Here is a 23,483-nt window from a genome sequence, read left to right as displayed (position 1 = left end):
AAGATTCTAGCACCACGATTCATAAGGGTTTTAAATAACAAGCTCATTGAACCATACTTACCCGTGTTTCACGAAACAAAGCCTCAAAGTTCACATCATCCTCAAAGTTCAACTCAAAGGCCACTTTCGCCTTCTTTGAGCGGCTGCTTTTTTCGTTATTGTCAACTACAACAGATGAAGAAAAAAATGGGGCCTGTCAGCACCTGTAGTCACATCACATTGTTCGCTTTAGAAAAAACAGGAGTGACTGCCAAATTCACACACAAAGGAATGATTCAAACACCTATTAAAAACAGCGGTGAAAATCTTTACCACCACATTCAGGCAGCCCGTGGGCAAAGGAGAGCCAAGGCCACCACTGGCCCTTTGTGGCTTCCACTGTGAAAAAAAAAAAAAAATAGCACTGGCAAAGCTAATCGTCTGGCTTTATATATCAGGGAAAATATTTGGTAATAGCTGGGCTACTGTGTGTGTTGCCCCAAGCAGTCATAGAAAGACATCCCTGAAACAAAGCAAAATCTTAATACAATATGGGAGTTGGGCCCATTCCTAAGTGGACTGCATTAGCAGATTTTCCAAAGAAAAGTGTTATGAAGAGAAAAGACTAGATAAGAAAACAACTGGACAACAACTGGGATAATGTAACCTTTCACAAGATGCTAAGGCCTGCATGGAAAGCCTATCTAAGCAATGTTAAACCACGAAAAACCATAAAATCAAAGCATAAAGGGTGCTAGCCCAAAGACAACTCTCTCTGTACTAGAAATGATATACTTTTTACAAACACTGGTGACGTAAGGAATATCCCTAGCTAATGCTGCCAGCATCCAGACCTAAACAAAGAAGGTGAACTTGTCCAAACCAAACTCGGTCTGTACAGGTACAGGTGCACCCCCACCCCCCCCCCCCCCCCACGTAAACTAACTCATTTCGGCAACATGAATTCCTAGAATTTGTTTACTTTCTTCACCAGCTGGGGATATTATTGTCTTTTCTAGTGTTATTGCTGCATGTAAACAAACATTTGAAGTACTGAATTTGCATACATGACCATAAATAGTGAAGCTTGCTTTAGCTGCGGATTGTAATGCAGAGGTGACATCATGCAACAGCAAGGCATCCGCTGAAACCTCGGGGCTGAGGACAGAACACTCTGCAGCCCTACAATGAAGGGGTTCCTGCATGCCTGCTCAAAGTATTATTTGGTGTACTATCACCACTGCCTTAGTCTCCACACAACCAGCCTTGACCCATCTGCCTGTCCTCATCACCTCTTCTACAAGCCCACTATCCCTGCATTGTTGGCACAACTTTCTGAAGTAGTAGTTAAGAGGGCAAGTTGGAGTTACTCCAGCACAATGGGGGAGTCCTGCTACGCTGGGCCAGAACTTTAAGAGCAACAACAATACAATAGTTTATTAGTCAGTTACAACCCTAAACAAGATCATACAGTGCATAGTTTAAAAATACATACAAAAAGGATTAAAAAAAGATTTGTCATACAGCTATTATGGCCACTGAGCATCGTGTCAAGAGCCCTTCACTTTATTCAACTTTCCTTCCTAGGTATTTAAGTAGAGGTGCCAAATACGGAAATAAATTGGATAAAAGTGGCTAATCAGGGACTGTTTTTTTTCCCTAGTGTTTAAAGTGCAAGATTGCAATACAGTAGATTAATATAGGTAATTAAAGTGCTTATGTGCAGGACTGAGGAGGGTATATATACGATGCCAGATGGGCTATGGTTCCTCCTGTAAAAGTGCAAAAGACTTCGCATCATTAAAATACCAGGATGAACAAAATAGTTGCCTGAGCTTAACGGGATAGGAAACAGCCGATTATGGCAATCCCTAGCAACCAGTCATTGAAGATGATATGCTCATGTTAAGTTTGCCTTAGATGCTACTGATTACTCATCAACCAACCTATAAGCTGATCATCTTTTTGAAAATATTCAACTGGGTTAGTCTAATGTTCAGCATTGTGTTGCATGGGTCAGAACTTTAAATCGGCAGCACCACACCTTACAACCAGATACACAGAAGAGGGGGGAGGACCATTTGATATGTAATGAATATGCTACTTACCAGTATGCATCTGTTCTTGGCATGTAGGGCTGCTGACATTCATATCTGTGCATAGATCGCCGCCTAGTGTTGGGTCCGGATGTTTGCACGTTGTTGTCCTGGAAGAGTCTTCGAAGTATCCTGGGATAGGTGACTCCTCCCCTGGACTACAGTGCGCATGGGCATCCTCTCCATCCTCAGATTGTTTTTCGCCATTGTGGCAGTGATGGAGTAGATACAGAAAGTGATGACCATGCTTACAGTAATTGAGAGCTGCAGCTGCTACAGGCGCCGGGGAGGAGGGAGGGCGATATGAATGTCAGCAGCCCTACATGCCAAGAACAGATGCATACTGGTAAGTAGCATATTCAGTTCGAGGCATGTGGGCTGCTGAATTCATATCTGTGCATAGAATACATAGCAGTGCCCTCTATTAGCGGCGGCTACCAGTGCCAGCTGCAGCGGTCTGAAAAAGAGTTTTGAGAACAGCCTGTCCTACAGCTGCCTGCTGTTTTGATTGCACATCTACACAATAGTGTTTGGTAAATGTATGTGTAGTGGACCAGGTGGCTGCTCTACATATATCATGCAGGGGAATGTTTCCTAGGAAAGCCATGGAGGCCCCTAACTTACGTGTTGAGTGGGCTCGTGGGGGAATCGTTAATGTGCGTTTAGCCTTTTGATAGCAAATTTGAATACATTTAACGATCCATCTGGCTATACCTGCTTTGGAGATAGCGTTACCTTTGTGGTGTGGCGCAAAGGCAACGAAAAGTTGTTTTGTCTTCCTAAAGATCTTAGTCCTGTCGATATAGTACATGAGGGCTCTCTTCACATCTAGTGTATGGAGTGCTCTTTCTGCGACAGTTTGTGGGTTTTGAAAGAAAACAGGCAGTTCAATAGTTTGATTCATGTGGAACTGCGATACCACCTTGGGCATGAATTTGGGGTTGGTACGTAGTACGACCCTGTTGGCGTGAACCTGTATAAATGGCTCTTGAACGGTTAGTGCCTGGAGTTCACTAACTCTTCTTAAAGAAGTGATCGCTACTAGGAAAGCTACTTTCCAGGTAAGAAATTGAAGCTCGCATGAGTGTAGAGGTTCAAAGGGTGGACCCATCAGGCGTGTGAGTACCAAGCTGAGGTTCCACATTGGAGCCGGTGGGTGGCTTGGTGGAATGACTCGTTTGAGTCCTTCCAAGAATGCTTTGATGGCAGGCACTCTGAATAGAGAGAGGTGCTGCCTGGTCTGCAGACAGGCTGATATTGCGGTCAAATGGACACGTATAGAGGTGTACGCCAGATTGCATCGGTATAGGTGTAAGAGGTAACAAATTATGTTTTGTATGGATGCGTCTAGCGGGTTAATGTCATTATTATTACAATAAATGACGAACCTCTTCCATTTGGCTGCATAGCAAGCTCTGGTAGTGGGTCTCCTGGCCTCCTTAATGATGTCCATACAGTCAGGTGGCAGGTTTAGGTAGCCAAACTCTAGGACTTCAGGAGCCAGATCGCCAGGTTCAGCTGTCGCGGATCTGGGTGCTGAATCTCTCCATGGTTCTGCGTCAAATGCGCGGGTTTGATCCGCAGCCTTTGATGCGGCACCACGGAAAGTTCGAGAAAGGTGGTGTACCACGGCTGGCGTGCCCACGTTGGAGCAACCAGGACGAGTGTCAGTGAGTGTTGTCTGAGTTTGCGTGCCACCAGCGGTATCAGTGGTGCTGGGGGAAAAGCGTACGCAAATCTGCCGGACCAGTTCATCCATATCGCATTGCCCTGCGACTGCGGATGTGGGAACCTGGCGGCAAAGCTTTGGCATTTTGCGTTTTCGCTTGTGGCGAATAGGTCTATCTCTGGATGACCCCACTGTTGGAAGTACGGTTGGAGTACTGATGGGTGTAACTCCCACTCGTGCATCTGTTGGCTGTGTCTGCTGAGCAGATCCGCCATCTGGTTGTCCTTGCCGGGGAGGTGTTCTGCCATGAGGAACATGTTCCTCTGAATGGCCCACTTCCACATGCTCTGAGCCAGATGAGACAACTGTGGAGAGTGTGTTCCTCCTTGCTTCTGTATGTAGTACATGGCGGTCATGTTGTCCGTCCGGATCAACACGACTTTGTTGCACAAGTGTACTTTGAATGCCTTCATTGCCAGGAAGATTGCCATCAGTTCCAGAAGGTTGATGTGCATCTTCTTTTGTTGTATTGTCCATAGTCCCTGCACTGTGTAATTGAGTACATGAGCTCCCCATCCCTGGAGAGACGCGTCCGTTGTCAGTATTATTTGTGGAACAGGCTCTTGGAACGGTCGGCCCTTGCAAAGGTTTTGTGGATTCCACCAATGCAGAGAGTTGTATGCCCGACCGCTCACCAACACTAGGTCTTTCAGCTGTCCTTGAGCCTGATTCCACTGACTTGCTAAGCACTCCTGAAGCGGGCGCATATGTAGTCTCGCGTGTGGGACTATGAAAATGCAGGAGGCCATCATGCCTATCAACTGCATGAACACTCGCGCAGGAAGGGAGTGTTGGGGTTTGAACTTGGAAATCAGCATTTGCATGCTGTTGATCCTCACAAAATTTGGCTGAGCTGTGGCCGCCAGAGTGTCTATAGTCGCACCTAGGTACTGTTGTACGTGTGCGGGCTGGAGATGGGATTTTGGGTAATTTAGTGAGAATCCCAGACTGTGAAGGAGGTGAATGGTGCGGGACATGTGGCTGGCACATTGCTGGGCTGACTTTGCTTGAACGAGCCAGTCGTCCAGGTAAGGGTAGACGTGTATGTGCTGCCTCCGTAGATGTGCCGCCACAGTAGCTAGGCACTTTGTGAAAACCCTGGGTGCTGTTGTCACGCCTAAGGGAAGGACTTTGAATTGGTAGTGCTGCCCCTGAACAGTGAACCTGAGGTATTTTTTGTGTGAGGGGTGAATGGGTATGTGGAAATACGCATCCTTGAGGTCCAGTGTGGCCAGGAAGTCTCCCTGCTTGAGCAGCGGGAGGACTTGCTGTAAAGTGAGCATGTGAAAATGCTCGGAGAGAATGTAGCGGTTCAGGGGTCTGAAGTCTAATATAGGTCTGAGTGACCCGTCCTTTTTTGGTATTAAAAAGTACAGGGAGTACACCCCCGTACCTTGCTCGTGGACGGGTACGACCTCTATTGCGCCTTTTAGTAGCATGCTTAGCACCTCCTGCTGTAAGAGCGTTAAGTGCTCTGAGGACATAGGACGGTGTTTTGGAGGTATTGTGGGTGGAGTTGAGGTTAATTCTAGGCAGTAACCGTATTTGACAATGGTCTTTGACCCACCTGTCCGTGGTGATGGAGTTCCACGTGGACAGGAACCTTTGTAGCCTTCCCCCGACAGGTGTTATGTGGTCGGGAGGAAGGGAGAGGGCGTCACTGTTTGTTTTTGGGGGAGGACCTGGTGTTGCCGTATCCGCGTCCTCTGCCCTTTGTGCTTGAGCCACGATAACCACCCCGGGTGTTTTTATCGTAGGTGCTTTGTGTGTTGCCTTTGTTGTAGGTTTGCTGTGACCCCTGTCCTCTACCTGCTCCTCTATTTCCGGGGTGACGAAAGGAGCCGCTCCGAAAAGACTGCGTTTGAAGAGCCCCCATGGACTTTGCAGTGTCCGTGTCCTTTTTTATTTTCTCTAGGGTGGTGTCAACCTCCGGCCCGAATAAGTAGTCTGGGTTGACAGGCTGGTTGAGGATGTTATTTTGTACCTCAGGTTTGAATCCGGAGATTCGCAACCAGGCGTGTCGTCGCAACATGACGCTAGTGTTTATGGCTCTGGCAGCTGTATCTGCGGCATCCAGTGCACACTTGATGGATGCGTTTGTGAGGAGTTGTCCCTCCCTGATGAGGATCTCTGCACCTTCTTTGAATTGGTCAGGGAGATGTTGGAGTAATTGTTCTAGTGTGTCGTAGTGTGCTCGATCGTAGCGGGCGAGGAGCGCCTGAGTATTGGCAATGCGCCATATGTTAGCTGCCTGGGCCGCAACTCGTTTGCTGGAGGTCTCTAGCACCTTGGACTCTTTGTCCGGGGGAGGAGCATCACCTGTTTGCGAGTGTGCCCGTTTGCGAGCATTCGCAACTACAAAGGAATCTAGAGGTAACTGGCCTCTAATGTAGGTAGGGTCCCCAGGCGCCGACCTGTATTTCTTGTAGATTCTGGGGTTTATTACTCTTGCCCTGGTGGGTTCTTTGAAGATGTCCTTTGCTGGTTTGAGGACACCCTTTAACATGGGTAGAGTTTTTATATTCCTTTCTGAGGATGCGAAAGTATCCATGAGAAAGTCGTCCTCCACGGTGTCAGAGTGGAGTTGCACCCCATGATTGGCCGCAGCACGTTCAATTAGGGCGTTGAATGCGGCAGTGTCCTCTGTGGGAGATGTTTTTGCTCCATAGAGTTGCGGGTCCTGTGTATCCATAGGTGCACCCGAGTCTACAGGGTCATCCCAAGCTTGGTCAGGGTCCTGTTGGCCTTCAGGGTCCATCTCTCCGGGGTAGGGGACGTGGTCACCCATGTAGTCCTCCAAAACGTCAGTGTCGGAGTGTGTGGGAGAGAAGGACTGTGGATCCTGGTAAGAGGAATGGAGAGGTTCGTAAAGAACTGGTTCCGAAGTCACTGGCAGCTTTTTCTTAAGCGGGATCCGGTAGGAGTCCAAAGCTGGCTCTGAAGTTATTCTCCTTTTGTGGAGCACCATCCTGCCGGTGTCGGCGTCGATGACATGTGACGGAGACGTCTCCGCAGGAGAGCGTTCGGCAGGCGTGAACGTGGTGTGGGTGACCCGTGTTCTGATCTGGAACAGTTTTGGGGCCGTGGATGGCGGCAGGCCAAAAGTGATATTGGTTGGTGCCGAAGAGGCCGTTGGAGCTTTTATCGGCTCGGAGCCTGACGTGTCCTGGAGGACTGCTTTGTGTTTGGTGCGTTGCGCAGCAACGGTCCGCACCTGGAGTGCCATCGAGTCCTTTGTGCCGGCCGTTTCTGTAGAGGCGGGCGTGGACTTCTTCGGTGCCGGCGAGTCATCGAGTCGAGGGGCGGCAATGGCCGTCGACGTCTTTGATGAGTGTGCCTTTGGTGGTGCTGTCGAAGCGGGGTGAGACGCAGCAGGCAGTTTGACCTTTGGGGTCGGAGCCGATTGTGTCGGTGCCGGTAGCAGAGGAGGTTTGGTGGCACCGAAGCTCTTTTTCCGTGTGTCGGCGCCGACGTCGGCTGCTGCAAGCTCGGCACCGAAATCTCGTTTGGTGCGGTCGGCGCCGACGGGGTTTGCTGGCGTCGAAGGTGTGGTGGGCCTCGATCCGACCAGCGTCACTTTCGGTTTCGGGTGAACCAATGCAGCTTTCGGTTTCGGAGAAGGGAAACCAGCCTTTTTGGGTAGTAATGGCTGCCGCTGAATGTCCGAGGCCGGGCCAGAGGGCGGGGCTGAAGAACTGCGGGATAGGTCTTGGGTAAGGCCCGAAGGCGATCCCTCGACCGGAGCCATAGACTGGCGCACTGGGATATCCTCAGTCTGTACGGGTAGGCCTTGCTCGTCACCGGAGCTACTCTCTTCGGCCCCTAAGGCCTCATTGTAGTCTCCTACCTCGGTGTCGGCTTCATCTCTGGAAAAGAGTCGTTCTTCGACGTCTTCCGATCCGGAGTCGTGTTCGGAAGCGGGGCTGGAGGGTAGGTTCTCCACGTCTTCGACATCTTCGTCTTCGGCGCTGAAGATGTTGGCTGGGGCCGGTGCCGCTTGCTGTGCTTCGAGTCTCACTGCTCGTCGATTCCGAAGAGTCTTCTTGGATCGGAATCGGGCACAGGCCATACATGTAGATTCGTCGTGATCCGGTGAAAGGCATTTGTTGCACACCGGATGGACGTCGATATGGGGATATTTCGCATTGCATACAGGACACCGCTTGAATGGTGTCCTCGATTCCATCGTCGAGGACGGGTCGATGGTCGGGTAAAATGCGAAAAAGTTGGTTCTGGAAGTTAGTAAACTAACAATATACTATCGATACCGATCGGGAACAGTACCGACGCGAACTAAAGGCCTTTTGGCCTGGAAAAAGTTTTTCCTAACTTGAGTCAAGATAAGCACATCCGAACCCAATGGCGGAAAAAAACAATCTGAGGATGGAGAGGATGCCCATGCGCACTGTAGTCCAGGGGAGGAGTCACCTATCCCAGGATACTTCGAAGACTCTTCCAGGACAACAACGTGCAAACATCCGGACCCAACACTAGGCGGCGATCTATGCACAGATATGAATTCAGCAGCCCACATGCCTCGAACACTCACATTCTGGAACTCCCTTCCTCCTGAATTGCGCCTGGCCACCTCCTATTCCAAGTTCAGGAAATCCTTCAAAACATCGCTTTTTGCCCAGGCTTACAATTAATTCCCCTGTTTTTTGTCCAAGCATCTGTCTCTGCTCAGCGCCAAGAAACCGTTGGTGAACGTGCGCTTAAGAAATTATTTTGACATAACATACAGCACACATACACAAAGAGCACTTTAAAATTAGGTTGTGCATCTTTTATTCTTAACCCCTTCGCTGCGGCGCGAATTCCGCCGCAGCGCTGGGGGGGTTGACGGCGCCGCTGTGCTCATGACGGAGCCACGCCGTCATGAGTCACGGGTGAGCTGTGCTCATGACGGCATGGTTCCGTCATGACTCCACCCACTGCGCTAATCGCCCACACACGCGGGGAATTAGCGCCGCGTGGGAGGTGGGGCCGCCAACAGCTGCAGGATGACGGAACCACTCCGTCATGAGCACAGCGCAACCGTGCCTCATGACGGAGTGGTTCCGTCATGAGCGGGGAAGGGGTTAATACAATTTTTTTAAACGGTTGGCAGCTCAAAAGGCTTGTGTGTTGACATTTCCACCCTTTTCATATTTGAAATGTTTTCTATTAAACACAAACCAAATTCCCTTTATGCAAACAATTATTCTGTAAAGGATGATATGTTTACAAACAAGAATACAAATCAATGAAGTATGTTAGTTTTGATGAAGGGTTCCTAGTTTTCTATATCTTGATAACTGTTCTATTGCCTACTAAAGACGGGCAAAGCTTGTGTACTCCTATCAGATGCTGCTGTACTGTATCCATGCAGTTAATTGTAGCTTTTGACAATGCACATGCTGCATTTTCAGATTGGAAAGGAGAGGGCTGCTTGAATACAGAGCTTCTAAGCAGCATGCAACTTTGTCTTCCAACCACATTTCAATTGCATGCAGCTCTCCCAACTCATCTATAGAGTAAAACTTGCATACCTTTCAGCCGGGGTCGGAACCTCCAGTGCTCCGGGCCAGCCCACATGGACATTGTGCGAGGACTGAAGTAGGAATATTCTCCAGGTTTCACAGAAAGTTGTAGGCACATGGTGCTGATGTCTCCATCCCCAATGGGTATGACCTGCTTACTGAAAAACACAAAAGTAAAAGGCCTTAGAAATAAGGCATCTTTGTTAAAGAGAAGAGTCTTACAAAGTCCCGGAGACTGAAATACTAGTATGTGAGATGCTCTTAAGAGGGAAACTCAGCAGACAGAAATCTAAGGCAGTATTAGCACAGGTAAAAAAGAAATCATATTGGTAAAGCCACAGCGGTTCCCCCTGCCCCGGTACTGCATGCCACACCACCAAAGCACATGCTGCAGCACGGATACAAATACCTCAGATCCATCTTCCAAAATAAGCACTGCATCACCAATCTAGATTCTATTAAGTCTACCACCCTACCTCGATGCCCAGCTGTAAGAAAGTGCCCTCTTTTTGCATGGTTGCCACCAATTTTTGCCAAACTATTGATGTACTTTGAGTGTGCCCTGGGTTCCTGCCGACCAGGAAGCCAGGGCCTATGTTCTTTCCCTAAACTGCATTGATACAAAACCCAATTGGTGCCCTTTAGCCACATGTAAATGGTGCCATAGGTACCGAGGGCACTGTGGCCAGGGAAGGCCCCCCCTGAAAAATGACCTAACTCTAGTGTACTGGCTGAGTGGCTGCTTGCCAGCTGCCACCACCAGACCTGTTTCTAGACCCCTGGGTCAAGAGCCTACTCTCTTGGGGGGTCTGAAACAACGCACATCCTGAGACGAGGTGCCAAGCCTCCTTCCCTAGGATGTGCAGGGTCCAAGAAGGGGAAGCTTGAAAGTCTTACCACCTTTGTGAGCTACCCAAGCTATTTGCTGCTCCAGGCACCTGGCCTCACCGGTTCTGACCCCCACTTTGGGTGGGAGAATCAGCAGGAAAACCAAGTTAGGAGGAGAGGTGTGCCCATCTTTGTCAACCCCACCCCTAAGGTGGGGGAGGCAAAGTGAAGCACAACTCAGTCCCGCCATCTTGCCCATTGGGGGACCCAGCCACCAGAGTGAGGCATATGCCCCCTCCCACTGGTGGGTGGCATAATAGGGGGTGTACCCACCCCAAGGAAGGGAACCATTGGTCCTGACCTGTACCTACCTGAAACACCCCTAAATATAGTATTTAGGGGCAATCCTGAACCTTGTCTTCTCAGACAATAACATACCAGAAGAGAGAAGGACTGAAGAAACCATGCTGAACTAAGAGGACACCCACTGACTTAGCCCAGGCCCTTCTGGCATGTTCCCACCTCTAACCTGCTCCAGCGAAATCCTAGTGTGTCCTGCAGCCAGCAGCCCCCAAGAACCCGGAGAACCTGCCATGCCTTCCCAAAGACTTTCGCCTGTGAGCACCGGATTTGCTCACCCAGACTCTGGCTCCAGCCAAATCCACTAGTCAGCACCACGCTGCACCAGACGCCCACGGCACGAGTTTGAGGAGCCCAACACCACGAGGAGCTCTTTCCGACGATCATTGATCTGCCTCGAATCTCCAATACACGCCTGCAGCCCCTTTCTGGAGGATGCCCCCGACCGGAGCTGCTAAGAAAAACCTGATGCCTAAAGATCCCCCTGCACCTCACTTCCCACAGCCTTGGGTGGCCCAACTGTGAGAACGTGCCATCTTTCTTGCATGGTATGCCCCCACTTTTTGCTGAATGTACTTTGACTGAGTGTGCCCTGGGCTCCTGCCAATCAGGTGCCCAGGGCCTATGTTCCTTCCCTAAAAACTGTGCTGAAACCTAAAACCCAAATTGGCAAACCCTGGCCACATGTCAGCCCCTGGTAAATGGTACACTAGGTACCCAGGGCCTTGTGACCAGGGAAGGCCTCTAAGGGCTGCAGCACTTATTGTGTCACCCTTAGAGGCCCTATACCCTGACACAAACACACTGCCCTTGCAGGCTGAGTGTCTAGGTATAGGACAAAACAGAGTCGACATGGCATAAATGAATAAACACTGCCTTTTTAATGAACCCTGCATCAATCATGTTCTTATGAGAAGCCCGGAGGGGCACAGTTCGAACAGAAGTAATCTGGGAAAATGGCATTGAAAACCACGTGTGAAGCATAACAGTCGATGTTCAAAGAGAGGAGTAATGGATGACATGGTTTATTGAGGAGAAAGAATTACAGCCACAATGGCGCAAGCTCGCAGTGCGATTGGTTGGGACGAGATGACGCCCCATTTTGTAATGTTGTTGACCTGGGTGTTGCTGGGGCATGACACCATACCAGTCTGCACGTACTCTGGGAAAAGTTGGACAAATCTGATTAGCAGGACAAATAGGTGTGCATCCTATTTTCATAATTTTCACACATCTCTGTGTGCCATGCCCACAACATACACTGCCCTGGCACACATCAGCCACCTCTCTAGCTGGGTGCCCTATGCCAGTGGTGTGGGTACAGGAGCATGAGCCCTGTGCCCCTACAGTGCCCAGGTCCATTCCTGGGGACTGTAAGTTCAGTGCTGCCATTTAAGAACATACGGTGCTGGGAGATCGTCAAACACGAACTCCACAGCACCATGATGGCTCCACTGAAGACTGAAGTTTGGTATCAAACTTCTCAGCACATTAAACACGCACTGATGCCAGTACAGGATTTAACGTACAATGCACGACAGAGGGCATCTTAGAGATGCCCCCTGAACCTAACCTAGAACCCACGTCTGGCCTGAGGGGCTGCCTAGGCTGCCACGCAGCAGACATGTTGCTGGACCCCTGGGTAGAGAGCTATCTGCTCTTCTTGGCCTGCAACAATGCACATCCTGGGCGAGGTGCTAGGTCTCCTCCCCCAGGATGGGCAGGAGAAGCTTCAAAGGCATGCCGCCTTTGTGAGCTTCTCCATGCCACTTGCTGTACTCAGCAACTGGCCCCTACCGGTTATAAATCCCCACTCTGGAGGGAAGACTGTCCGGAAACCCCAAGGAAGGACAGGCGGTGTGCCAGCCTCTGCCAACCCCACCCCTCAGGTGGGGGAGGCGAGGTGAAGCACATCTCCGGGCTCTCGCCATCTTGAAGATGGGGAGCCCTGCCCAATCAGGACTAGGCCACTGCCCCCCTCCCATAGGAGTGTGGCAGGATAGGGGTGTACCCACCCCAGGGCAGGGACCCAGTGGTCTCTGCCCTTTACCTATCTGTAACACCCCTAAATGTAGTATTTAGGGGCACCCTGAAGGTTCCTTAGATTCCAGATTCCGAAACAGCAAGGAAGATCAAGAAGAAAGAAGACCTGCCATGCAGCTGCTAACAAGAGGAAGACACCAACTGCTTTGGGCCCAGCCCTACCGGCCTGTCGACCCTCGACCCTGCTCAATCCTGGCCTCTCCCTTGGCCAGCAACCTCACAAATCCCGGAGGACCTGGCTACCTTGCGACTAAGCATCTGGGACTCCCACGAGCAGTGGTACTGCTCAAAGCAAGTAACTGACCCCTGGCATCAGCCAGGAACCGCGAACCCTGCACACGCCAAGCCTGGCCTGTTCTGGAGTGGACAAAGGCCCCAAGGACGTCCCCCCGGCGACTGACCCGAATCCGGCACCCAAAGACCCACCTCGACGCCTGCAGCCTCAGAACCCCCCCCCCCCCCCCCCACCCCCCCCAACCGCGATCAACAGAGGGTAAGATTTCACGACACCAAAAGGCACCCCTGCACCCTCTGGCCCCCTGTGCCCAACTCCTGGGTACCTACCTATCCTCCAACTACCCAACTTACCTCTCGAAGTGGTGGTCGCACCTGAAGAATCTTTGTCCCCAAGCTTGCAGCCTTTGTTAGTTCTTGAGCTTTTCCATTGCAATCCATTGAGCGCCCGATGGCTCAAAAGCACCCTGCACCCAGCCGCCCGAGTGGCCCTGGCAGTGCAACTTCTACTCCTATCTACTTCCCCCATTTGCCCTGAGCAAGTGACCAGGAGCCCATCTCCCACAGCCGCGTGGCCTGCTAGCAAGCAGCCACCAACGAAGGGCCCCCTACCTTCCATAGGATAACATTGGGCCTAACTCACACCCTCAGGGGCAGTCTGGTGCAGAGTAACAACTTACTTACCTGACCCTGGGAGACCCCCGAGTCTATGCCCAGAACCTTAACTTTGCCAGCCGAGTACTTACCCAAAAGCAGATCTCACTTTGGCTTGTTTCCTTTGAAATTTCTTCTGTGTGTGGAGTTTCTAAACTTTAAAATATTCACCTAAAATCAACCGAGTAACGAAAACGGAAATACTCACCTGCTATTAGGAGAGATCCGAGTGCTGGATCTTGGTGCCCAGCACGGACACTGAAAAGTAATTACAAACCATACTTACCGCTAAGTCAATTTTCTTCCATAGGAAACCATTGACTATTTTTCAGTGAAATTTCTTCTAAGTGTCGCTTTTTGCAAACTACAAATATTCTTTAAAAATCGTACCAACTGTGGAACGTAATTACTTACCTGTTTTAGATAGATGTCCCAGTACTGAGCCTAGGAGCCCAGCACTGGATTACAAAAGTAACGAGAACATACTTTACCGGTAACTTGAACTTTCTCCCATAGGAAATCACTGACTGTTTTTCTGTGAAATTTCTTCTAAGTGTCGATTTTGCAAACTTACAAATATTCCTTAAACATCGCCTGTATAACGTAAACGCATTCCATCAACTGCTTACAGGTGGTATACTAGTGCTGGATCTAGGATCCAACACTGAACCTGAAAAAGTAACCATAACCCCACTTACCTGCTAAGTGAATTTCCTCCCATAGGATAACACTGGTAATTTGATTAGAAAAAGTTTCTAAGTGTCAGCTTTTAAAATAGCAAAATATTGCTTAAAAATCACAACAGTAACTAAAACGTATTTACTCACCTATTTCCAATAACTGCCCCAGGACTGAATCTAGGATCCAGTCCTGGAGTTAGAAAAGTAATCCTGAAAGTAATCAATTGCATTTAACTTAAATTTTTCCATTGAGCGCAATGTATTATTGTGTTTGAAATTGTGATGCCTATTGCAACAAACTGTAACTATTGCATTCAAAAGTCAATTGCCTATTGCAAAGTATTTAACTAAAGCATCTCATTCTGAGAAAGTATATTTTGATACCTATTGTTGGTTCTAAAATAAAACCATCATATATTTTTACACAAACCATTGGCCTAGAGTTCAGTTCTTGAGTGTGTGAGACCATTTGCTGACTGAGTGTGTACAACAAATGCTTTACACTGTCCTCGGATACTGCCATACTGCTCGACCAAGCTGCCACTTTAGAGAGTAAGGTTATATCTAACTTTAGCCTCTGCCAAACCTCTGGGGACTGTTGACTCTGTACACACTAACTATTTGGGAACAGTGTATACAGAGCCACTTTCCTACACCAACCAATGGTGCCCCAGCATCCCCAGGCATCCCAACTTACCTCTCCAACCGGTGGTCCCCTTCAGAAGATCTTCGACCCCGAGCCTGCAGTGTTTGTTGCACCTGGAGAATCCCCATTGAAATCAACCGGGCACCCAACGCCAAAACAGCACCCTGAACCCAGCTGTCGCTGGGCTGCTGCGGGGGCACTTAGTGTTTTAACTTAGATCCCCCTTTGCCCTGAACCGAACACCAGGAGCTTCGCTCCCACAACCTTGTGGCCTGCTCACGAGCATCCACCTATCGGAGTCCCCCTATCGCCCCATTGGATAACATTGGGCCTCAGCACTCTGCACATGGCCACCCTAGTGCCGCTGGGGGTGTTCTGAGAGTGCATCCTCGACCCTGGTTCTAATGCCAGAAACCCAACTCCGACAAACAAATACTTACCTGTAAACCAATATTTTCATTTCCTCATATAGAATTGCATTGACTGCTTTATTTTGAAAATTCTTCTAAGTGTGGAGTTGGTTTGTATGAAACCTTGAAAAACTGCAAATGTACCAAGAATGAATAATTTACTTGTGATATCTAGGCATTTCACACTGATTAGCAAAATAATCCAAGAAGTAACATGTTGTAATCTACTGAAAAGTAATTCTGATTATTGACTTACCTGTAAATAAACCAAATGCATTTGAAACTGCGTTCAACTGTAATTTATTGCATACGTATTGCCTGGCTTGGTTTTAGAAATAAAATAACTAACTTCTATCTTTTAGACAAACAAATTGGTCTGAGTTCAGTCTTTGAGTGTGTGACATTTCTTGCCTCAGTTTGTTCAATAAATGCTTAACACTACCCTCCGATAAAGCCTTACTACTCGCCCACACTACCAAAAATAGAGAGTAAGTTATTTACTTTTATTTCTGCCTACCTTTGGGGTTCCACTGGACTCTGTGCACACTATACCTTACTTTGGTATAGTATATACAGAGCCAGCTTCCTACACCAGCAGGATGACCGGTAAAAAGCTTGCTATCAAGAAAATGGTTCCTTAACTTCAAGAGAACAGGAATAGCTAGGGAGAGGGATGAATTTATTAAGTTTTTCAGAGCTGCACAACTTTTGATTGCCAAAACCAAACTCCAGTCAATCAGATGGTAGCTCCTGAATCACTCATCCCCACAACTACTACCATACCTCAGATTTCTAACCACTAGTGTACAGGTAAAAAATATTAGGTATCCAATGCAGTGAGCTTCTTAAATGGGAAGGAAAAACGGTAGAATATTAATCTATGAGCGATTAATGATGGAGACCCACAGGGTACAGATAAGTAACTTGTTCTTACTTTAGAACTGAATCATTACAGTTTCACATGCTTGAATCTGAATTGCAAGCAGTAATAAACTGATTAGAATATGCTACAATGTGGGGGTGGGAAAAATATAAACAAAATAAACTTTAGGTATATAAAGGATGGCTCTCTAAATTGAATTAGAAGGCTAAGAACAGCTTGAACCACTAATGCATCGTCTTTTGTTGTAGCATCTAGACAGTAGTGCACGGTGAACGTATGCCTGTTATTTCATGTAGCCACGCTGCATATATATGGTTATGAAACTCTTGCAAACAGGGCATTCATTAGAAGATGCCACACTCCTTGTGGAATGTAAACAAACCGTAACAGTCAATGAACCGTCAAGCTTTGCTGTAGCAGAAAGCCATAGTCGCTGAGACCCAACGGGCCATACTGCTTAGATAGAGCCGATCAGATTTTTCTAAATGTTTTAGTTTATTCAATGTAGAATTATAAGAATCTTTTAAAATAGGCGATATGAAGAGCTCAGTCCCCCGCGTTGGTTTGATTTCAAAAGTAGGTTTTCAAAATTTTCGGTTAAGATGAGTCAGAAGGGACGTTAGACATGCAGTGAGGATTTGTTCTCAAAATGACTGTCCTCCTTAAACTGTATTTAAGGCGGTTAATAGTCTTATATACAGTGAAAGTGGATCCTCCTGGCTGAAGTGAGGGCCAGCAATTAATCCTTTTCCCAAGAAAGAGGTTTTAATTCAGCCTTATGAATGGGTTCAAAATGACTTTTCATTAATTGGGCTAAAACAGTGTTCTGTTGCCAAGTAATATAGGTTTTTTAATTGCAGGAAAGGCTCTAAAGAGCTCCCTTAATTCCTTGGACAATCTATCTGACCATAGGGAGTTCTGGTTTAAAGATTTCCAAAATGTTGATATTGCTACAGGGTAGATCTTGACTGAGTCTGCAAAATTCTGGTCTTTCACATAATTAAGTAGATTTAGTGGAATCCGATTGGGTGTGACCAGAAAGGATTAATGTTGTAAGTGCCTTTGCCTTACAAGTTTAATTTGTAGATTTGCCTCTAGCTATAGCTAAAATGTCTCTGCATTCCAGAGGTATATTTCAGAGATGGATTTTGTTGCACTCAAGAGACTCAGGAGCCAACCCGCTAAATTGAAAGACTTCGGTGTTGGATAAATAACTTCACCCTTCTTCATTGTTAACATTGCTGATAGGCGATTGTGGAGCGGCCGTGGAAATGTTCTCGGAATGCAAGGTTCCAACTCATCCAATTCTATATCTTTCATAGGGCCTATCTCACCCCCGGTAAAATTGCTGAGTACTTTGGGGGGGGGGGGGGGGGGGGTCATTGCCCCTGTTGCGCTCAGAGTGGGGCTAACCTTCTGCACAAGCTCTGGGACTGCCCGCGGGTGGGAGACTTTTGGCAGGAGGTGATGACTGCCCTGCTGACTGTGACAGAGAGAGAGCTAGTGATGTCGCCTGGACTCTGCTTGTTACATTGGTTTCCGCACACCGCTAAGACCAAGGTTACTAGCCGGTTTATAGATCTGGGGTTGATCCTGGCTAAGCGAGAACTTACCTCTCATTGGAAGGCGAGGCAGAATCCTAGTTTGGTGAGGTGGAACAGAGAGATGGTGAAGTGGGCTGAGAGTGAAGGGAACTATAGGTTACAGATGGCCCGGCGTAGTGTCAGTGAGAAGTCTCAGGAAATGGCGCAAGCATGGGTGGCACTTCTGGAGTTGCTCAAACACCCTCCGGATGATAGTGCGGAGGGTTCGGAGCAGAGGGATGTGGCAGGGGGCACTTGAGCGACCCTTCACCGCAGGGTAGAGGGTGGAACGTGGGGAGATGCCTGGCTCGTGGGATCAGGAGGGATGATTTTTCCCGATGTTCTTGTCCGACTCATTATTGTGTCCCGTATGGTAGAGAGCGTGGGAGGTGGACTGCGAGGTACATCTGGTTTAGTGAATAATTTAGTAGCTGACGACATGCTTGGGTGGGTGGGGGGGGGGGGGGGGGGGGGGGGGGGGGGAGGGTATTGTTGGGGATGTTTTTGAGTAAGAGAGGGGAGTGGATGTTCCACTATGTTGTATTGGAGGGTACATGTATGGTGGGCGGCAGGGTAATGTGGATATCTTATGGAATGTTAGATATGGGTCTAGGCTGCGATTGTTGGACTGCTGATGGTGTTTGTTTTTTTTTATCCTTGTTATCGCCCGGGCATTGGACGGCGGGGATGTGATTGATTTTACATGAAAATTAATAAAAGTCTGTTTTTTAAAAAAATAGTTAACATTGCTGCCACTGGTCTGAACAACATATAAAGTTGTTCCGACATGAGAAGAAATTGTGTGTATCAGAAAGGTATGGGCCACACTGGAGACAAGAATAATTTTGGCTGGCAGCCTTTTCATCTTGTTTCGCAGCCTTGGTCAATGGCAGAGGAGGGAAAGCCTAAGCGATATCTCTTTCTAAGCTACTTGGAAGCAGTGTGAAAATTGGGTTGTTGCAGTACCCCACCCCCAATGTACTTGAAGGGAACCTCAGAGGTGCCCCCTGAAAACCTACTGACCCTGGTGTGGGCAATGACTGGCTTTAGGCAGACAGCCACCACACATGCTTCTGGACCCCTGGGTAAAAGAGCCCCTGCTCTCAAGGACCAGAAACAATACACTTCCTGGGAAGAAGTGTTGCATCTCCTCCCCTATGATGGGCCAGTGTTCGAAGAGGGGAGCTTCAAAGGTCTTCTGCCTTTGAATTGCGACCCCCCAGTCTCTGTTAGCAGCAGATGGAAGCCCCTGGTTAACACACCCACTTTAGGCGGGAAAATTTAGAATAATAGGAGGTGTTCCCACCTCTGCCAACTCCGCCCCTAAGGTGGGGAAGGCAAGGTGAAGCACATGTCTCAGTCCCCACATCTTGAAGATGGGGAGACACCTCCAATCAGGACTGCATACGAAGATGTAGTCACCTCATGTAAGGTGCCCATTGGTCCTGCCTGCTATTCACCTAAAACACTCCATAAGCTACTTTTTAGGTGGCTCCCCCAGACCTAGAAACAAGATCTGTGATGACCTAAGAAAGGCAATCCTGCAGAGAAGACTGAAGACAGCTGCCTTGGTCCTAGCCCTACTGGCCTGTCACCAGCTTCTGAGAACCTGCGACCTGTCTTGCAGCGAGTGATCTCAAAAACCCACAGAGGACTGCTGCCTTAGAAAAAAACTCCACTCTCCCATGGACAGCAGACCTGTCCAGAAGAAACCTACTCGAAGGACTCCGGATCCAGGTGGATCCAAATCTCCTTCCCACTCTACACCAGACACCCACAGCCCACGTTTGAGTGGCTCACCTGTGCATTGAAGGTTACCCAGCGATCCCGACTTCATGTCCAGTGTTGGCTGACCTCTCCTAATCTCCACGACGGCTCCTAAAGTGTGAATCCAGAGCCTATCTGCGACCAGCAAATAGAATCCAAGGTCAACAGGCAAGCCTGCACTTGAAGCTCCTGAGCGTTAGTGAGCTGAACCGACGATGCCCCCTACAACCCCAACGGCAAGTAAGGGGTAGCGCGGAAAAGACTGGCTCACGCGAACGGGGCAGCTCAACTGAAGCGCAAGCCCCCTATAATCCACTGCCCAGTATTGCTAACGCAGCCACCCTATTTTACACCAGTTAACCAGGCATTGCACTGTTCAGCGCATGGCCAGCATGACGGGAGGGGGTGGGGGGGCGCCGCAATACGACCTGTGAGCGGAGGGCCACTATAACGAACCCAAGGAGACCAAGTATATGAGTAGCCTCGTGCAGGAGGGAGTTTTTCGGAAACCACAAGATAACACAAAATAAAGCCAAACAAAGCAAAAGCACATCCTATGGCCGCCGGTTGTTCAAAGCTTTTTCAGACTGTTCACGTTAATGACACACATGGGATTTCAACATGCAGTACGAGCACCTAGCATAACACTCACGATACAAGCCGATATATCCATCCGGTCAGTTCTCCACTACCCCAGCTGTTGTAATGGCTGATGTAGCGCAAGGACGCCCGACCAGATCCCTCTAACTCCGATTAAAAGGTGATAAAATTAAAAGGGGTCTGGTCCTGCAGAGTCTCAAGAGGTGCTCCCCGGCGGTGGTCTTGCTACAGGAGACCCACCTCACGGGTAGCGCCAGTAAAGCAATGGATAGGTGGGGATATAAGATGGTGGCCCACTCTGAATTTTCCTCCGGCTCCCGAGGGGTAGGCATCATGGTGAAAAAACAGTCCCCGCTCATCATACACAAAGTTAAAACTGATGACTCAGGGAGATTTGCAGCAATTATCACCCAATGGGAGGGGCGTCCCCTAAATATTGTCTCGGTTTACGTCCCCCCTGCACTGCATGCCACGGCGCTCCCGGCACTGAGCGGTTTCCTGCTTGATCTATCGGAGGGGGAGATCATAATGAGTGGAGACTTCAATGCGGTTATAGACGACCTACATGATCGCCACCCAGCGCGGGCTTGTGGCACAGGGACATCCCGCCTTGGGAGCTTCTTCGAAGCACTCGGGCTCACGGACATATGGAGGCACCATCACCCAACACTACGTCAATACACGTATCACTCTGGGGTGCATAATAGCTTAACGAGGATAGACTATTTCCTAGGTTCGGTGGGCGGTCTCCAGAATATAGACAGCGTGGAAATCCGGCCTAGGGGCATATCCGATCATTCCCCGATACTCCTACAGTACACTCACTATCATCCGACTAGACGCCGTATTTACTCAATCCACCCGGGGTATCTCCAGGTTCCCACAATCCGTAACGCAATCGGGAAGTCGACGAGCCTGTACTTTCGGGAGAACGCCTCTTCTGTCGATTCCCCAGCCACCTTCTGGGAGGCGTAAAATGCGGTCCTGAGAGGGCAGGCTATAGCGTCCATTACGGCACACAAGCGCGAGAAACACCTTGAACTGCAGGCATTGGAAGAGGACCTGCACGCGGCAGAGATCCAGCAGGCCGCAAACCCGAATCCCGAGACGTCCCGCGGCGTGCGAGTGGCGCAGGCAAGGTATAAGGAGCACCTCGCGGAGCGTACTAGACAGCAGTTGGAGGCCACAAGGCACAAGATCTACGATGTCAGGGACAAGACAGGGAAGCTGTTGGCATGGTTAGATAGACGGGAAAAAGGCACTAGGTGGATAGCGCAGATTAGCCCCGAGGGAGGGCAGGTAGCAACTGACCCGCGCGAAATAGTGCACATCCTAGCAGGCCACTTTCGAGCAGTCTACTCTTCCGCCTCCTCCATGACGGTGGAGGAGGCGCCAACATATATTAAAGATTTGGATATGCCCAGACTCGCCCCCGAGGCAGTGACGGCCTTGGAGGCCGATCTCACCGTGGAAGAAATACAGGCTGCGGTGGGAGCGTTGCAGTCTGGTAAGGCGTCCGGTCCCAATGGCATACCGGTCGAGCTATACAAAGGGACGGTGGGGACAATTGCCCCTCACTTGCTTGACATGTTCTTGGACAGTTTACAGAAGGGTGAGCTTCCGCCTGACCAGCGCACGGCCACCATAGTATTGATCCCAAAGCCGGGCAAGCCGGCGGATGGGTGTGCATCCTACCGCCCAATCTCATTACTCAACGCGGAGGTAAAGATCCTGGCAAAATTACTGGCGGCGCGACTGACACCGTATCTGTCGGACATCATACATCCAGATCAGTCCGGTTTCATGCCCAGCAGAAGCACGTCCCATAATCTGAGGCGGTTGCATAGTGCGCTGGCGCGAGCGGATCGTGTGAAGGAGCCAGCGGTGCTTTTGTCACTGGACGCTCACATGGCGTTTGACATGGTCGAGTGGCCCTTTCTGTTCGCAGTGTTGCAGCACTTGGGATTTGGTCCCAAATTTTGTGCCTGGATTCGGCTTCTGTACACCTAGCCGGCGGCTCATGTTATTGCCAATGGGCACATGTCAGAGGATTTCCCCCTGACGCGGGGCACACGCCAGGGTTGTCCCCTATCGCCGCTGTTATTTGCCATGGTGTTAGAGCCTCTGGCGGCGTGGCTACGCTGGGCACCCATGATACGGGGACTCAAATGGTCTGACGATTGGGAAGACCGAGTCTCTCTCTATGCGGACGACGTGCTGCTGTACCTGGCCTCCCCGCGCCGCTCCATACTAACGCTGCTCGACATATGTGAAGCCTTCGGTAAAGCCTCAGGGTATAAGATAAACTGGACCAAGTCTGTCTTGTTTGTATTGCGCGGCCCTACGCCATAGCTACCGGCAGATTGCCCGCTCAGGCTGGCTGAGGGGTCATTTAAATACCTGGGTATACACATCACAGTAGATCAGGCGGAGTTCTTCCAAAAGAATCTTCGGCCCCCCCTGGATCGTCTCAAGCGAGATGTACGACATTGGGGGGCCTTGCCGCTGACCCTGTTGGGGAAAGCGGCGCGCTTTAAGATGATGGCCCTGCCCCGCTTCCTCTACGTGCTGGAAAACACGCCGTACCACATACCGTCGGCGTACTTTCGCACAATTGCGGCGCAGGTGACTGGTCTTCTATGGAATAACGGGCCGGCATGTATCGCGCAGGCCAAACTGACCAGCGGTTGGTACGACGGAGGAATAGCGCTCCCCGACCTCCAGTTGTATTACTGGGCAGCACAGCTGAAGGTTATCAACCAATGGCTCCATGTTCCGCAATCCGACCCAGCATTTAAGGCGGACAGGGTCATACTGGGCACCCGTGGTATGTTAGCGCCCTTGTACGACGGGAGGCTAGCACCTGAACTGGTTGGCCCTCTGAGGCAGACCGTGGCCATATGGCACGCGGCACAGACTAGGCTGGGGTGGAGAGGGGTTTTGACCCAGCTCACGCCTCTGTGGGACTCGAAGCGGCTTGGGAGGCTCCGGAGCAGCAAGGGCTTCAACAATTGGGACAATATCGGAATCTCCACGGTGGGCGACATGTGGCACGGGGGTGCAGTGGTTTCCTTCACACGCCTGCAACAACAATTTGAGCTGGCGCCCTCGGAATGGTTCCGCTATACGCAAATTAAACACGCCTTACTGTCGACACTGAAGCCCGGCACTGCCGTTCCGGAGGCATCGCCTATGGAGGATAGGTTGCTAACAGATTATATGCCCACAAAGGCCACATCACTCACGTACCGTAAGCTAGTAAACAACCGGCCAGACCCTATGGGACCCCTACGAGAGAAATGGTCCAACGATGTGGGAGACTTTGATGATCCGGACTGGCGGGATGCACTGGCGTCGCCACGGGAGGCGGGGATGGTGCAGCTCCGGATTCTCCATCGCTCCTACTACACCAGGCACACTCTACACAAAATAGGTAGGGCACCACACCCTTTCTGCCTACGAGGCTGCG

At 49.7% G+C, this 23,483-nt stretch overlaps 1 protein-coding gene across 2 annotated transcripts in view; it reads right to left on the bottom strand.

Moving 5' to 3' along the window:
- The window catches only part of NCAPH (non-SMC condensin I complex subunit H), a 414,052-nt gene that overhangs the window by 118,538 nt on the left and 272,031 nt on the right, over window positions 1–23,483 (bottom strand). For both annotated transcript variants that reach the window (XM_085634348.1, XM_085634347.1), the window contains exons 10-11: window positions 9,336–9,484; window positions 62–165 (exon numbers count right to left, since the gene is read on the bottom strand). In XM_085634348.1, the coding sequence (XP_085490474.1) occupies window positions 62–165; window positions 9,336–9,484 (253 nt within the window). The remainder of the gene's footprint in view (window positions 1–61; window positions 166–9,335; window positions 9,485–23,483) is intronic.

Source organism: Triturus cristatus, chromosome 11 (genome assembly GCF_964204655.1).
Source record: "Triturus cristatus chromosome 11, aTriCri1.1, whole genome shotgun sequence".
Taxonomy (NCBI): Eukaryota; Metazoa; Chordata; class Amphibia; order Caudata; family Salamandridae; genus Triturus; species Triturus cristatus.
This window is presented reverse-complemented; position numbering and strand designations above follow the sequence as displayed.